Source organism: Branchiostoma floridae, chromosome 17 (assembly GCF_000003815.2).
Source record: "Branchiostoma floridae strain S238N-H82 chromosome 17, Bfl_VNyyK, whole genome shotgun sequence".
NCBI lineage: Eukaryota > Metazoa > Chordata > Leptocardii > Amphioxiformes > Branchiostomatidae > Branchiostoma > Branchiostoma floridae.
This window is the reverse complement of record NC_049995.1, coordinates 17,415,247-17,429,505: the sequence shown is the minus strand read 5'-3', so window position 1 is coordinate 17,429,505 and position 14,259 is coordinate 17,415,247. Positions and strand designations below refer to the sequence as shown.

General features: G+C 42.2%; 4 protein-coding genes across 4 annotated transcripts in view; 3 read left to right on the top strand and 1 right to left on the bottom strand.

Moving 5' to 3' along the window:
• Positions 1 to 1,037, bottom strand: part of LOC118404424 — a 104,422-nt gene extending 103,385 nt beyond the window's left edge. Inside the window, exons 1-2 of the mRNA XM_035803496.1 lie at positions 938 to 1,037; positions 338 to 463 (exon numbers count right to left, since the gene is read on the bottom strand). Of these exons, the coding sequence (XP_035659389.1) occupies positions 338 to 463; positions 938 to 1,034 (223 nt within the window). The 5' untranslated portion in view covers positions 1,035 to 1,037. The remainder of the gene's footprint in view (positions 1 to 337; positions 464 to 937) is intronic.
• A 733-nt stretch (positions 1,038 to 1,770) lies between these two features.
• LOC118404423 lies at positions 1,771 to 5,940 on the top strand. The gene is made up of 7 exons (XM_035803495.1): positions 1,771 to 1,820; positions 2,865 to 3,111; positions 3,447 to 3,572; positions 3,952 to 4,155; positions 4,525 to 4,785; positions 5,240 to 5,563; positions 5,924 to 5,940. The coding sequence occupies exons 2-7, from the start codon at positions 3,027 to 3,029 to the stop codon at positions 5,938 to 5,940; spliced, it is 1,017 nt and encodes a 338-aa protein (XP_035659388.1). The 5' UTR covers positions 1,771 to 1,820; positions 2,865 to 3,026.
• A 4,426-nt stretch (positions 5,941 to 10,366) lies between these two features.
• Positions 10,367 to 11,195, top strand: LOC118405153 (N(G),N(G)-dimethylarginine dimethylaminohydrolase 1-like). Its single transcript, XM_035804579.1, has 2 exons — positions 10,367 to 10,550; positions 10,947 to 11,195. The coding sequence occupies exons 1-2, from the start codon at positions 10,449 to 10,451 to the stop codon at positions 11,178 to 11,180; spliced, it is 336 nt and encodes a 111-aa protein (XP_035660472.1). The 5' UTR covers positions 10,367 to 10,448; the 3' UTR covers positions 11,181 to 11,195.
• Positions 11,196 to 11,396: 201 nt separating this feature from the next.
• On the top strand, positions 11,397 to 12,109 carry LOC118404422 (N(G),N(G)-dimethylarginine dimethylaminohydrolase 1-like). The gene is made up of 2 exons (XM_035803493.1): positions 11,397 to 11,492; positions 11,886 to 12,109. Exons 1-2 carry the CDS (start codon positions 11,402 to 11,404, stop codon positions 12,107 to 12,109), a joined length of 315 nt encoding a protein of 104 aa, XP_035659386.1. The 5' UTR covers positions 11,397 to 11,401.
• The last annotated feature ends 2,150 nt before the right edge of the window (positions 12,110 to 14,259 follow it).

Sequence of the window (14,259 nt, the reverse complement as noted above, 5' to 3'; positions counted from 1 at the left end):
GTGGTGCAACTTGAAATTCAGCTGTGCAACCTATTTTTGCCCCAGGTTGCACACTGTGCAACTTGGCTCAGAAAAGTATTTTGTACACTGTTATTATGTATGTCTCTTCTCTCTTCTTAAAAAGTGTAAACAAATTTTTGAAGTTGTCAGAGGATGTCATTATAAATATATATATGTACAAATACTAGTAGTCTGTTGCTAATTGTTTTAATCATGTATCTAAACCCAGGGAACTTTAGAAAAGATGACATGGGTCCACTTATTGCCATAGGAATAGACGGACTGTCACAGACACGATGGTGACAACAAGAGACAGCAAAACGATTTCTAAACGTACCAGCAGTCCAGCTACTCCAGGTCCGCACCTTGATGTTAGTAACTTCACCTTCCTTCCTTTTGACAAGAAACATCTTATTTCTGTCAAAAGGTTGAAATGTGAGAACTAGAACACCACCAAGTGAAACTGTGAAGAAAACAAGAAAAGAAATATCAGTGCTTGGACTGGAGGCATCTAGCTTGCGTTTGAAAGTAAACTGACCAGGATGTACTAGTAGTTAACTTTCATTAAGATAATAGAAAGAATAAACAGTTTATTCCAAAGAGTATGCAGAGTACATGTATATGGATGCCTGCAATAAGGTACTTTTCTTCTGAATTTCGGATTGGAAACTTTCATTGGGAAGGCGATTTCTGGAAAGTCACTATTACTATATCTATGCATTACAACAACAACAACATTACTGGGCAAGAAGGGTAAGGACAAGTGTAAGGACAAAACCTGACCTGGTTTTGTACAGTAACGTTACCTCTTACACCCCCACCCCCCTCCACATTCAAGTTTTATGGAACTGCCCATTTTTCTCAGCTTCACAGATATGATACAATCTGCCTGAAGCTATATATCATATGCCTGATGAACTGTCAAGACTTTACTCACCTTCCAGCGTCTGTTGTTGTTGGTCCTCGGCCCAGGTGAGACCCCCGAACATCAGCAGAAATACCGCCAATAAAACACGTTTCCAACTTCTGGCCATCTTCGGATGTGTCGGGTGGGAGGGGGGCGATGGTGTCACTCCAGTCTCATCCGCTTTCAAGTTTCTTCCACTTTCTTCATGTCTTCTACCACGAAAGTATGAAAAACCTCCCGTTATAATGGGTCCGTCCAGTCGGAATGTTGGAACATTAAAAGCTACGGCCGCGTGGCGCGTTGGTACACCCGATCCCTGGCCCTCGATCCACCACGTTAAACAGCCTCATTAGTTACTCATACTTGGGGTACCTACTGGCTGACAAAATACACCAGATGATATTAATACAGGCCACAGCAAATCAATCTTATTGATAACGCCCACAGTTATTTTCGCCTAACTTCAGGAAAACTATTTCTTTTATCATTTTGTTACACTCCAGCAATGCCAACCTACCACATGCCCGATACTGCCTCTTATCTTATTCCTATTGACAAGATGATCGTGTCAGCACTTCTGCTATGGACATGATTTTTCCTGTATTTTACCTCTTGAAAAATATTGCAATGTCGAAAACCAGCCGGGGCCTAAACCTCTAGCCTTGGAGCAAGTGGCCTTGGAGAGTCCCAAACTTTATGAATGTGAAAGGGGCACGCCTACAAACACCAACTGACGTCATATCGAAACTACCAAAAATACTGACCAATCGGAGCAGGGAAGCTAGTGGCAACCCGACCAATCAGCGCATAGCATGACCAAATATGGAGGTGGTCACCTTTGTGCTCGGAGACGGTGTGTGCTCTCAAGGTGTTGAAGTTACCTGAAAAGTGGAAGAAGACCCGGTGACAACAGGTACAATGTACTACAATCTCTTTTAACTTTGTTAGCCAAAACACGTTCACTCCATGAGTAGGCTTTGATGTTCTCTTGTATACTAGCATATCGGCTAGCCTGGTTGCAAGGCCAGCACACGGTAGGCTAAATAACTTCGGCAGGGAAGCCATATGGCCCCAGGCCACCAAGTTTGACAAGTGACCACATAATTGCGGTAGATTGAATATCATGGAAACTATATATGACAGCGGGCATGCGGCCTTCCCCTCAACAAGCTTTAATATCCTTTAGCTTAGCGGGTCTGGTATTTAGGTTAAATATGCACCTGTAACGCAATGTTCTGTGCCTTTTGTCGCCAACACTTGCTATACGCGATCAACTTTTTTGATACCTTTCACTTCCGCCTTCAAGTTCTTTGTTGTGTTTCGCCATTGTTAAACCCTTGATGTATACATCGAGAAACTTGTTATATCATTTGAAGTAATTTAAGTTAATTAAGTGACCCAGTAGCTTTTAATTAGTGTTCTGACCAAGCTTAGATGCTGTGTATTAGAAAAACAAGCATGCACGGGACTGTCAACAATACAAGCCAAGTCGACTTGTATGACTATCCCGGACTGTTGCTTCTTGACTTACGTTTTAAACATTGATTCACCTGTTGTATCGGTTTAGCCACCTTTCAGTACGCCTTTGTCTTGTTTGCATAATGTCGTGATTTTAGTGTAACAAATACCTTTCACTTCAAGAGGAACTGTTACGGAATGTGGCAAAATGGCTCGAGGGTGTCCTAGCGACTTAAGTACGAATTGCAATTACCTGCGCTTACTTTGAGACTTGACATTGTTTTTGGCGACGCCTTAGAGCCGGAGCCTTCTTTTTTGTTACATATACAGCCAGAGCGGCCACAATGTAGATGCAGATACAAATCTGGGTGGCATATAGCTAAAGTATTTGCGATGTCCTAGCGAGTTGTGATGTAACTGCGCTGATGTGTTTTTATTTTCGAACATTTCATGGTTTTTGGCTACGCCTCAGGAACGCTGCCTTCTATATTGATTGTAGGTATACCCAAGGGCACCACAGGAGTTAGCCCAGCTCTGGTCAAGATGATGCCTTGAAGACCACTGATAGGATTCTCCACAACTGACAGCCGCTACATAGTACCCACCCCTCCCCACCAGTATTGTTTGAAAACAAGCCCTAGAAGAAAAAAGATATGCAGACATGGCTACCATCAGAACTGTAGTGTTTTGCGGAATCCTTCTTCTTCTGTGCTGCTGTACATGTGTCCATGGTGAGGACGTGCAAGGTAAGATTTTTGCTTGTTTGTTTGTTTGTTTGTTTGTTTGCATAACAGGTAAGTTGACTTAAGGCGTAACACACAAGATGTGTACTGAGCAGTACAAGCTGCACATCAGGACAGATGCACCGGTGGAATCCATTGTCCTGCCAAAGAGTAGGGGTCCTTTTCTTCCCTTACTGTCTGGTCTCCAGGTTGACATCTTTAGAAAAAAAAAACGTAATAATCACCTGTTATATTAAGCCTTCCTCAAATGTGGTAAAACTAAATAGATAAATTTGTTTATCCTAGATGTCCTGAGATCTTTTCAAGACCTTGACCTCTCCATTGTTTACTTCCCACAGGATTTGAAGGTGGAACGGTGCTCTTTAGCCTGACCAGTTTTCCTGAGTTTGACGAAACCAAGAGGCTGGAGCTGACGATCGTGAGATCTGATGGCACAAACCAAACGGTATTGGACTGGCCGGCAGGTAGGTCTTCATTAATACCCTCGCTAAGAAGTTTTTTTTCGCTAGCGTTTGTGTAATAGTTTATGTAGGTATGCTTGTGGATGGACAGCATAACTCTAGAAGGCATGAATGGATTGTATTCATATTTGGTACATGTGTAACATGATTAGATTTTTTCCTCCAGCGGCGTATTACGGTACTGCAACAGAAATTCCGGATTTGATATCTCGAGTTCTGGACATGGTGGTTGTGAATTTTGAGTGATAGATAGCTCTTGTTTATGGTTAGGGTTAGCTCCTGGAGCCGGTATAGTTTCAGATTTTGAAAGAGAACAACTCAAGAGGGGGTTGAAGGATCGGCAACGCTTTTTAAGACACAGACCTAAACTGTTTATTCCCAGGCTTCGTTGTGGACATGGCGAGCGTATCTGAGCAGTTCCGAGGCCGGATGTCGCTGATCTCTAGTGGAGAGCCCGGGCAGCACCAGGGGCCGGCCGCGGTTAGAATCACGGACCTGAGGCCCAGCGACGCCGTGACGGGAGGGTACTTCCAGTTCCGACAGCCAGGGGTCGCTCCGGGGCCACGGATGGAGTTACGAGTGTTTGGTGAGACGAAAACTTTTGTTTTCAATTTCGTCCAGCCAGATACGTTTACATTTTAGGTGGCTTGGCCCGTCTTTTTTCTTCGTCTTCTTAATTTCGTTCTTTCTTTCTTTCCTATTTTCTTTCTCCCCTGCTTCTTTCTTTACCTTTCGTCCTTCCTTTATTTCTTCCTCCCTTGCAAGTATGTTACATTCCTACATTCTCTTTCAACTCTTTCTATATCTTCCACGTATATTTTCCAATCTCTCAGCTCATCTCATCTCATTCGTTTTCTTTACCGTTAAGCACTCTCTATGCACAGTATGGGGTTAGGACTTTGTAACATCAACTGATACCGGTAACGGGCTCACTTGTATACCACATTTTTTTCAGCCATCACAGTCAGCGCCTCTCCTAACCCGGCAACTATCGGACAGAAGGTGGCGATCACGTGTTCTGTGGATGACGGGAGTCCCGACAGTTTCACCTGGACTCACGAGGACACAGGACAAACCATTCAGGGGACACAAAATCCACAAGGCAGCTCTTACACAGCCGAGTTCACGGCTATACCAGACAGTGCAGGCAGCTATGTGTGCTCAGTGAGCGGGACCATCGGACAGGGACGGAAGAACATTCGCCTCCAAGTTGGTGGTAAGTTTACAGCAAGGAATATTTTGTAACCATACACAAAATTAAAGCGCTTACCAACAAGCTTTCGTTTAGTCCTTTGATCGTTTTTAAACTGTAATGACCCAAAGTCTATGTCACACATCCAGACCGGAATTGTGACGTCAGCAAAGAGTCAAAGGTGTATGGAAGTCGGTATCGGCCTCAACCTCGGTTGAGGGAAGGTAAATAAATGGGCTCTGATGTGAAAGGAGTATGGAAGGTATTATAAGTTTGGCCCCATCTTGGTGGAGCGGATAGATCCAAGGATCGGATGGCGACCAGCCATCCACTGAACTCGTAATAAACAAAAAGTCTTCAAAAGTTCTCTAGAGTGTAAAGGCAAAAACGGGCCTCTTAACATAGAGGGAAATATACGTTTTAACGTCACAACTTTTTTCAGCTCATCGATTTCTAAGCGTCAATAACCCATTTTCAGATGCCATGGTAACCGCTGTAACCACGCCCACATCGGCTGCCATGACAACCATTATGACCACGCCCTCAGTAGGTGCCATGGCAACTCATCCATCCACATCCCGGACTCCAGTGCCAACAGAGGAGAAGTTTTCCACAACAAAACTGGACAGGACTTTGGGGCTGGAGGCTGTTCAGCAGCCCAACCCATCCGGCGAAAGTGAGGGTTTGAACACAGAGGCCATCATCGCATGCGTACTTGGAGGGGTGATCTTCATCATTGTGATAGCTGCAGTTGTGGTTTTGGTCTGGTTTCGTAAGAGACGGAAGAGGGAAACAGAGGAAGGTATGGCGTTTGTCTTTTTTTATAACTATCTATAGCTTGATGGTTTATTTTTTTAAATCTTCTCCATTTTGGTACAAACATTAAACGACATGGCTATCATCATATTAATCATATTCATCAAATATCTTGATAAATATATACCATCACTTATAATTAAGCGCATGGTCCATATTTCAATTGCAGAGAATGTCGGAAATGAAGACATAGGTCGACCGCACGAAGGGGTAAGTGTTACTGGCAATTATGACAATCATGGCATCTCCATACAATCATTATTATCATGAGCCTTATTTACATTTAATTAAGTTGCCATGTTTATCTGTGAATCGATTCTTTTGTACGGTCTATTTGCGTAAACAGGTTATAAGCATGAGTAAAAAATAAACGTTAGTAATATAACTGTGTAAGGGTGACTAGAAGAATCAGCGCTTATAACTTAGCCACAATGTTTTTTCAACTTGACAATGTAGATGTTATATAGCATTATGTACACTTGATCATCTCACTAACACTATGTATGTGCACCTGTTCTAATAGATGCCTTTGCCACCACTCAATGGGTATGCAGCAGGTGGGTACAAATGTAACAAATAAGAACTTGATACATTAAATGTTGCTATGCTATTGGAAAACGGCACACCCACTAGTTTTCTTCTTAGATTTTTTGTCAATCATATCTTTGTCAATTCAGGGTTGGATTATTGACTTGCTTTTTCAATTTGCTATTTCAAAATATAACAAATTATTTTAACCATACTAATTATCACATGAAACTTTATATGAATAGCTGTGAAACGAAGCAATATGAAGACATACTCGTCGATGAAAATGTTTAGAAACAGTGACATATTGAAAACCATAAATAATTGAAAGTTTAGAATATGTCTCTATCACTGACGTTTAATTGGCCCTATGAAACTTTATGTTAATCAGTTTTACAAAATTAAGATAAATGCATACTGAAGTTGATAATAAGCTTATAATTGATTATTGGCATTGTCTTCAAGATATCAAAGAAACATATTGAAAGACATTGAAAATGAATTTTGGTTTTACTTTTTCAGGTACAAGGACACACATTGCTCAGCCCCCGTTGGTTCTTCCCGTCCAAACCTCCTCCCTTTGCAGCTCATACGAGGAAGAACAAAACAACATCAACTCCACGAGACCACTGCTGACCAAGCAAAGACCAAAACTTCAACAAATCCCCGACCTCGGTAGTCACACACTAGCGAGGAGCGCAGCGACACAAACTCCCGTGGACAGTCCTTCTGACGACATGTTCTGTCTGAACGAGGTGACATCCCGTAACGATGAGGTAACAGACCCACAAGCTACAGATGACAACACGGATCCAAAAGTTGCTTCCGCTGCGAGACGCGTCCTCAGAAACGCAGAACAAGAAAGCTCTCTTGCAAAGTTCAGCCATGATCACCGTAAGGGAGCGAAGCACGTGGCGATGCCAACATCTGCAAACAGTCTTCCTGACCAGATCATCATCAACAATGAGGCAACTTGTCCACAAGCTGCAGATGACAACACGGATCCCAAAACTGCAAGACCCACTCCCAGAAGCACAGGACAAAGCTCTCCTGAAATCAACACGCAAAGGTTCCCAGATGCCAGAGGGTCCGTGAGTCTGGACGGGTCCACCGCAACAGAGCCTCACAGCCTCCGCTCTCAACCTCGTCAACTAAACTCCAGAAACTGCCCCCAACTGGAGGACATGATAAGCTATAGTACTGGAACTGAACCAACGCAAAATGGCAGTTCAACGGATCCTACAAAACGTCTTTCCAATGGGCAAAACAATAACCTACATCATCCTTACATATCAGCGTCTTCCAGGGAAGGCCATCGGTCAGAAAGTGGGTTCCGTGCTATCACGGGGACGATGGTGGAAGCTACCGTGAAGGAGGATTCTAGGGGAGGACAGGTCTCCAACCGGGAGGGACTGAGAGTTGATGCAGCAGAACTGAGGGCCATGAGTCTGGAGGGAAACGAGGTTGGTGAAGCAAACTTGAGTTCTTAACATGCAAATTAATGAATCTAGTGCATCCCCTGCATCTAGATAACTATTAAAGATGAAATTGCATCTTAGGCCCTAAGAAGTCAAGAAATAAAGTTGATGCTATGTGCTCTTTTTACCTCACCAAAAAGGTTATATTTCCATTGTGCCATCGTGGGTTTGAATGTTTTGTCTTGAAACCATTTTTTTTTTCGAAAAATTGAACTTAGATAGATCTATGCAGACTTTGTCAATATCTTGCTTTAACTAAATAGCTTTCGCTTTAAATAACAAACAGGTGGCTACCACGATCGACCAGATGCTCAGGAAAGTCATTGTGGATGAGGGAAACCTGGACATCCCGTACCGCAGGTTTTCTAAGCTCTGTTTGGAGCTCTACAACACACACAATAACTGGAAGATCCTTGCTGACAGACTAGGTGAGATACACTTATGTTGAAAGTTTTGTTATAAAGAAAAAATCCATGATAAGTCCTACCTGATTGTATCATGACTGACGGATATTGTGAATGTATGATTTCTTTTGTACATCGATTTTGTAGTTTGTAGCTGTAGACCGTATGATTGTTGTTGCGCTTTTTGCATCTTGTTTTCCATATAACAATTCGTACTGCGCCAATACATTTTGGAGCCTTAATGCATATGGCGAAAAGCATACAAAGATTTGTATTTACGATAATGATTTAGCAATTCGTATTGCGACTTGACCAAAAACAACTTGTCGTCCTGTATTCCTGAAAAATTTTTCATTGCGTTGAAATATCAAATTCGTTTATATGATGCGTATTTCCCTGCTGACAGGCCTGACGAGTGGTGACATCCTCCTGATTGACAGCTGCAGCGCACAACACAACCTTCCCGCGGCGGAGATCGTGTTACGTCACTGGCAGAGAACAGCGCGCCATGATAGAACAACATCCCGCCATGACAGGACGACACCCTGCACCCTGCAGAACCTGAGGACCATTCTACAGGACATGGGGAGGGCGGACCTGGTCAGCATGCTAGACAAATAAGCAGTCGTAGGTTGGGGTGCAGTGTTATATTTCAGTTGTTGAAATGTTTAGAAATAATGTTTAGAAATAATGTTCAAAAACTTGACAATCATTCTATACCCTTGTGACCTGAACAAACTCGGGACCGTCGCTTTCAAATGTCAACTATGCAAAACCATGCAAACCAGAGATATGCATAAAATGTATTTAACTTTTAATTGAACTTCTATATATTTGTCATGATACTTTTTCATCACTTACTTGAGGATATTATATAGGAAGAAATAGTTATGAATGGGCTGTCTTTGTCTTGCATTGTATCAAACAAATGGTCTACAGGCGAATAACATTGCAAATATGCATAATTTGATAGGAAATATCTTTAATGTTTACATGTAACTTTTACTGTGTCTACAGATTTCGATTGTGTATATCTTTTTATATATAAAAGACGTAGTCTAGAGTACATGTACATAATGAAAGTACGTACATGTACTTACGTACAGCCCAAAGCCTACACCAAGGAATTGGAATAGGAATAATTTGCACAAGCATTCAAGCACTGCCATTGCTGTATTTTTGCAATATTGAAATCTTCACAATATTGTTAATGTTTTGCCATTAACCCTCATTTAATAACACTGTATATAGGAATCTTTCTCATCATCATCATCATCGTCGCGGGCTACGTGCCCGGACCAGGTCCACTCTTTCTTGTCATTTTGAAATGAAAATGTTAACATTTTTGCAAGCATCACATTTGCGTTATTGGCAACAGACGTAAATTTAGGAAGAGTGTGTATCGCTAAGAGAGTCTGCTGTGTTTTGTGATTTCTTTTTTACATCTAATAGATTTATGATTGATAACTGTAAATGCTGTACTATTAGTGAAAATAGATGTGCAACTAAGATCTGACTTCTATTCTAAATGCAATCTTTATATGAAATACAATCCTATGCAGTTATATATCCATTGTATACCTATAAATGTATGATATTTTTCACATCATTCTATTTTTAGATGTACATCTTTCATTAAATTTTCATGAATTCAAAACTGTCCTCAGTGTACGTCAACCACTGAATATGTAAATACCTTCCGTTTGTTATCGCATCTGTAAGCAGCGACACCTAGCTGCAGTACCACGTGAACCAGTCAATATTACCCTTAGAACTACCCCGAGTAAGGGGACAGACGGTCGACAAAGCGTCACTGAAAATAAAGCTGTGTTTGTGTAAAAAGAGTCTTCTTATTCCAGTGTTCGTCGGAAGCTTTCTTATGAATTAGTTCTTGTGCATTCATGAAAACCTAACAACTAATAGTTTCGTGATCGGGTCGGTTTGCTACTGAATAACAATGGTTGCAATAACAATGGTAAGCAGCGCCGCCTATACTGCATTGCAATGTAAACCAGTTAAGTCAGAATTGACAGACCGGAAATACAACACTTGGTTGCAATATCAACCAAGAATAACAAAAAGGGCTTGTTTTTCAGTATTTTCCTAATATACATCTTTCGCCAGTGTCACCGACGAAAAATAATGGATATCATCTGAAACGTCTAACCGTTTACAGAATCATTTTCAGTCCTTTGAGTAACTGATGTTTGGCGTATCTTATTACCTGGATGTCGAGCCTTCATCGACGTATCTTCCTATTTCATTCCCAATTTTTCTAATAGATTACCGTGTTGTGACACGAACAGACAACAGACAAATCACGTAATAAAATGAATATGGGTCAAACATCGCCTCCTAAACCCGTTTTACAACTTGAGAGTCCAGACAACAAAAGCCTCGCCCCCTTTTTATTCAGTAGAAGGGCCAACAGACTATAAGACGAACTAGAAAATCAAGCGAAATGGCTGACACCTGGAACTTTCCTAACTTCATGCGAGCAGTAGTGAGAGAATTGTCAGATAGTGTCACAAACTCTTCATACACTGGCGGCCGGGCATCCAAGGTAGTTGTTGTCTTTGTTGTTGTCCTTTTGATTATTTCTCAGCTATACACTTGTTTGTCTGATCTTTCATACCTGACCATTTTAGACCTGACAGATACCTTAGACGTCGCGACCTGAGAGATTTAAAACAGCCGGGGGCTGAATTGCGAGCTAGGAGCTTACAATAGTCGGGGCTAAGTTGTAAGGGTCTGGAGCGAGCTGCCATTCGGTGACCTCAATACGACACTGTTGCCCTCTAAGGTGCTACCATGGGACTGTAGGTTTTGAACTACTCACACCGGAAAGGACCAATACTCATTTCGATAAGTGGGGTGGATTTTTTAACGTGCTCGTTTTATCAGTATTATCCTCTCTCAAGCCTTCTCGCAAAAAGACTCGCATTCCCTTTTTCCGAAGGAACCCTTGGATGTGGAGAAGTGCAAATCGGAGTGGGGGCTCCTGGTGCAGACCATGCGCGACCTCGGGCTGGATGTCACCGTTCTCCCCCAGGACCCGGAACGGCCGGACTGCCTGTTCGTGGACGACCCTTGTGTGGTGATCGGGGACACGGCACTCATAACACGGCCTGCAGACGAGACTAGGCGGGGAGAGGTTAGCCATGTACTAGTAGTTTGGATTTGCTTTATTTGATTCAAGCGATGAACACTAAAAATTAAGGGCGCGGTCACATAGGTCGTGCGATCGTTGTGTGATGCTATTGGATTTTTAAGCAGGCCATGACAGCACCAACCACTGACATGGATCCAAATAAGGAATTTTGTGTACCACGACAAAGTTGACCCAATCATTAGACCAACACGACGCCACACACAAAAAAATGTATCCTGGCTTTATTTCCCCAGACCACCATAATGGAGGAAACCATGCGGGACCTCGGACTGAAGGTGCACGTCATAGAGAGCGATACCGCCACTCTGGAGGGCGGTGACGTCATCTTTACAGGTACGTTAAGGTGTTATCTCACTGCACTTGGGGCACCGGTGCGGCACTGCGGGGTAAGTGTGTTCTTAAAAAAAACGGATATAGGTTACCCCGTGTATAGAAGTGAACTAGCGTTAGTCGTTTTTTTTTCGCTTTTAAGTTTTGCAGGGATGGATATATATTTTGCAGCGATTCTGCATCTAGTAACAAGTTTTGCCATCTTACAGGTTACCCCGTGGGTAAAAGGTGAACTAGCGTTAGTCTTTTTTTAAATTTTTACAGGAAATGAGATATTTTTCGACGACTCTGTATCCAGTAACGAGAGGTAGACCGTTTTTTTTTAAACAACGGATATAGGTTACCCCGTGGATAAGGGTAAAGTGAATTAGCATTATTTTTTGTCCTTTTTCACAGGAAAGGAGATATTCTGCGGCGACTCTGTATCCACCAACGAGGAGGGTTTCACGATCCTGAAGGAGACTTTCCCCGACTACCCGTGCCACTCCGTATTTGTGGAGTATCCGGAGTTCCACCTGAAGGGTTTCCTGGCTGTGGCTGCACCGGGAGTGATGGCTGTGTGCGATAACACGTGGGGCAGACCTGGATGGGAGGTCAGTATCAGTTGTGTCACGGTGTAGAATACGCAAGTGCAGCAACATTTTGTGGCCCTGCCTCTGAAAATAGATTAGCCGTGAGGCAATTCGATTCCAGCTGTGTCGCTCATCCGACATACACGATTCTGGCAAGTGGACGTTACGTCTTGGTCAACTGTTCACTGTTCATTGTTCATTGAAAAGAGCTAGGGACACTTTCAGTATGAATAAATCCCCCTCCCCCCAATCATAATTGATTGGAAGATAACTCTTGAGACGGAGAGTAAGTATTGTGGGGTTGGGCCATTTATCGGCTTTGTTGGAACTGCAGGGGCTGATTTGTTCTCCATTTTGTTTGTGTCTGTCACAGGACGTGTGTAAGGCCTCCAACTACACCTACCAGCCGCTGTGGGTCCCGGATGAGATCGGGTGTAACTGTATATATGTCAATGGGAGCATTTTACACGTCACAGAGAAGCAGATGCCTGATACATATGCGGTATGATTCTTTAAATTCTTATAGTTGTTTGTAGTAGTTTGATAGTAGATATATGTGTGTGTTTCTGTGTTTGTGTATGTATCTATATATATATATATATATGTATATATATATGTATATATATATATATATATATATATATATATATATATATATATATATATATATATGTGTGTGTGTGTGTGTGTGTTTGTGTGTGACAGAGAGAGAGTGTGTTTGTGTGTGTGTGTGTGAGAGAGTGTGTGTGTGTGTGTGTGTGCGCACGTGTGTGTGCGTGTGTGTATGTGTGTGTGTGTTTGTGTATGCATGTGTGTGTGTCCATGTGTGTGTGTGAGAGAGAGAGAGAGAGAGAGAGAGTGTGTGTGTATGTACGCATGTGTATGTGTGTACGTATGGGTGTGCGTGCGCGCGTGTGTGTGCGTGTGTGTTTATTTGTGGCTACAGGACTTCGTGTACCATGTACCCATGTCTTTGTAGATATGTTTGTATCGGTTTATTTTTTCTTCACACGTCCATCCTTATTTTCTCAGGTATTCCAGGAGAAAATGGCGGACTATAACCTCATCCCCATGTCGACTGAAGAAGTCAGCAAACTTGAGGGAGCTCTGACCAGCCAATGTCTGCTGTTCTGAGTACAACCTCTGTTGTAAAGTAAATGTGCACAACTAACGAAGGAAGACTTTTTTCAAATTTCTACTGTCATTAGCTAACTACGATTTAATAGAAGGACTCTGTAAGTTCGTTTTCACATGTTTAAAGAAGAGGGAAGAAGCATGTAGAAAATAGTAGAACATAGAATAACTTACCTATTAGTCTACTTGTATGCGACTTACTTCATTTAGCCCAGAGGGGGCATGAATATGGAATAAACCGCATTGTCATTGTCATTGTCATTGTCATTGTAATGCCGGCGTCAAAAGTAAAATCAAGGCAATCAAACTCAGCCGAAAACTCAGCACTAATGTCATCCATGAAATTTACTTGCTGTAGAGTAATCTGATGTATCTAGCTATATTCTCCCATTTTGAGAGTTTAAAGATTGATCAAGTCTGCAAGCGGTGCTGTAGGCATAACTGTAGTTCTAGAGTTGAAACCAGTTTGATAGTACAGTACAGTGGCACCTATCGTAATGTTGTAGCCATGAGTGTAGTTGTCAGCCTGGGAAATGATACCAATAAATTTATGTTGGAAATCACAATCGCCTCTGAACCAATGACATGTACAGTGGTCAAAAATAATAAAAACAGGATTTGCAGGGATTGACAAAAAGTCGACAAAAAAGTTGACAAAAAAGTTGACAAAAGCAATAACAAGAAACAATATAAGATCAATGCCAAAAAAATCGCAAATTCACGCTACTTAACGAATGCCTGGCTCAATCCGGTGTGACACCCACTTTAAGGTCAAAGGTCAATAACTGTGCGAACAAAGTGCCACACAACAATACAATGTACATAACAAGATTTAGTTGATTATTTACGAAGCTCGCTAATGCGACATACAGCAAACACTTGTGTAACCACCGTACGGGCACCGGCAGAGAGGGCAAAAGTTCGCCCAACCTCAGTTCTGTTTGTATTTCTAACCCAGAAAAAAACTGCTTCGTAACGAAGCACGCCTGTTATATGTACTATAGACTACAAACTGAACATCCTGACGGATTCATTTGATCCACTCACACCGGGAAGGACTCCTA